General features: G+C 35.8%; 1 protein-coding gene across 1 annotated transcript; it reads left to right on the forward strand.

Annotated features, from left to right (window-relative positions):
• LOC117779774 (caltractin) lies at positions 1 to 1,356 on the forward strand. Its single transcript, XM_034616081.1, is given in 4 exon segments — positions 1 to 352; positions 460 to 953; positions 956 to 1,033; positions 1,036 to 1,356. Coding segments are annotated over 3 exon segments (564 nt in total). The 5' UTR covers positions 1 to 352; positions 460 to 499; the 3' UTR covers positions 1,068 to 1,356.
• The last annotated feature ends 1,389 nt before the right edge of the window (positions 1,357 to 2,745 follow it).

A 2,745-nucleotide genomic window follows, 5' to 3' on the forward strand; every position in this document is an offset into this window, starting at 1 on the left:
GCAACAGTGGTTTAGCGGCTGGCCCTGCTGGTAAACAAATAATAGTTGAAAATTTGTATAAAACTGGCGTGCTGCGAGAAAACAAACTGCGGCAGATGCCAAACAGTTAAAGGACAGCAATTTGCGTAGCCTAGAGTAACAGGAGCACTGGCAACGGTAACTGCAGCTGTTTATTTATAGCAGCAAAACAACAACACTAGCACCCACCCCCAAACCCGAATATTCAGCCCAACTGAAGCAAAGCAGAAACCCGTGTATAAATTGAGAGTGAGCGACGTAATTGGAAGCGAAACCACACCGCAAGTGCAAGGATACGCGATTCACAGTTGCCTATCGGCCCGTCAAAGTCAAGGTGAGAGCGTGTGACGTCTTTATGTGTGACATTTGCGTGTGTTATGAAATTAGATTTATTGACGGCCTATTTAAACTACAAACGTTTTATTTGTGAAATCTATTTAGCTTATCACAATCAGAATCTGAATCAGAATCAGTCAGCAAAATGGAGCCAAGTGTAACTGCAGTGACTGTATCACCAAATCCCGTGAATGCAGCGGCAGCAGCAGCGGCAAACACTAAACGATCCACGCAGCAAGGACGCAAAAAATCAGGACCGAAATTTGAGCTATCTGAAGCACAAAAGTCGGACATTAAGGAGGCCTTCGATTTGTTTGATAATGAATCGACGGGATATATTGAGGTTAAGGAGTTGAAGGTGGCCATACGGGCGTTGGGCTTTGAGCCGAAAAAGGAGGAAATCAAACGAATGATTGCGGAAATCGATAAGGATGGTAGTGGACGTATTGCGTTCAATGACTTTTTACACCTAATGAGCATGAAAATGGCCGAAAAGGATACCAAAGAGGAGATACTGAAAGCATTCCGCTTGTTCGATGACGATGAAACGGGTAAAATCTCATTTAAAAATTTAAAACGCGTTGCACGCGAACTTGGCGAAACCTGACGGATGAGGAATTGCGTGAAATGATTGATGAGGCGGATCTGGACAACGATGGAGAGGTCAATCAGGAGGAGTTCTTCGCATTATGAAGAAGACCAGTTTGTATTAAGCAGAAAATGCGTTAAGAATTCAAATTGACTTTAAAAATTAGTTGATAATTGCATTCACATTCTGATCTATATGTCTAAGTTACAAGGGTTGTTCCTTAAGTTTCATTTAAGCTTTTGTGTAATGTTTTTATTTCTATATAGCCAAGTTGTATATCATTTGCTCAAGTGATAACTAATATATGTAAAATGCGAGCTTGTTCCTTTAACTGAAAATGCACCGCCTGTGTTTTTGCACAAATTAATCTCAATGAACGAATAAAAGATCAATTAGTTATTGTTGTAATTGAAGTGACTTTAGTCGATTTTTCATAGAAATATAAAAAAGGCACTTTCTTCTTTCTTTTAAAAAACACAGTGGGAGACCCTTTGCAAAAATTTGTAAAGACAATAAATTTAAATTTAAAAATTAATTTAAATCTGTCCATTTTTGACAAAGTTTTAAAATTTTTGAAGTTGGTTCGACTTTTGACCCAGCAATCCTTTGCCTTTAATTTTGCATGTATTCGCAGATATTAACTTACTTAAACATGGGATTTACAAGATAAACCAAACTGAAATTTTAAGAAAATAATAATTAATGTAAAGAATATTGATATAAATACAGACCACAAGTTGTATTTTTAGACCCCGTACTTGAAAAAAGTACAGGGGTCTATTGGGTTTGTTTTAACGAATATGTGCGGCAGAAGGAGGCGTGGCAGACCCTATAAAGTATATATATTCTTGATCAGCATCAATTGCCGAGTCGATATAGCAATGTCCGTCTGTCTGTCTGTCTGTATGTAGGTTCCTCTATATTGCAAGCAGATCAAGTTTGTTTCAAAATCCCTTTATCGGCCACAAATCGAAAAAAATTTTTCATATTCAAATTATAAGAAAAATTTAAAAGCTAGTGACACCAAATTAGGTATGTAGATTCCTCAATATTGCAGGCAGTTCAAGTTTGTTTCTTTTTTTAATCAGACCATTATATCATATAGCGCCCATCAAGTTTTAACTTTAAAACTTTTTTGTTTAATGAGATATTGTAACCAAACTGATGAAATAAGCATATAACTTGGTTTTAAGTATCCTGTCCAAAGTTGATTCAAATCGGACAACTATATCATATAGCTGTCATAGGAACGATCGGGTGAAAATCAAGTCTTAGTATGAGCAACTTTTTTGTTTTTTGAGTTATCGTAATCAAACTGATAGAATATACAATAAACTTGGTTCTATTTATCCTGTTCAAAGTTGGTTTAAATCGCACCACTATATCATATAGCTGTCATAGAACCGATCGAGCGAAAATCAAGTCTTGGTATGAAAAACTTTTTTGTTTAATGAGATATCGTAACCAAACTGATTGAATATGCAAAAAACTTGGTTTTATATATCCTGTCTGAAGTAGGTTCAATTTGGACCACTATATCATATAGCTGTCATAGGACCGATCGGGCGAAAATCAAGTCTTAGTATGAAAATCGTTTATGTTTTATGAGACATTGTAACCAATATGATAGAATATGCATTTAAGTACGGGGTCTCCGACAGTCGATTATGCTCGACTGTGGCACCGGCCGACTAGTTTTAATTGATAATTTCTATTTTTATAATGAATAATGAATTTCAAAATCTGAAAAAAAATTTCGAAAGATAATATACTTCAGTTTCCTTTTAATAATAATTTAATAC

Source organism: Drosophila innubila (genome assembly GCF_004354385.1).
Source record: "Drosophila innubila isolate TH190305 chromosome 2L unlocalized genomic scaffold, UK_Dinn_1.0 4_B_2L, whole genome shotgun sequence".
In the NCBI taxonomy this organism is placed as follows: domain Eukaryota; kingdom Metazoa; phylum Arthropoda; class Insecta; order Diptera; family Drosophilidae; genus Drosophila; species Drosophila innubila.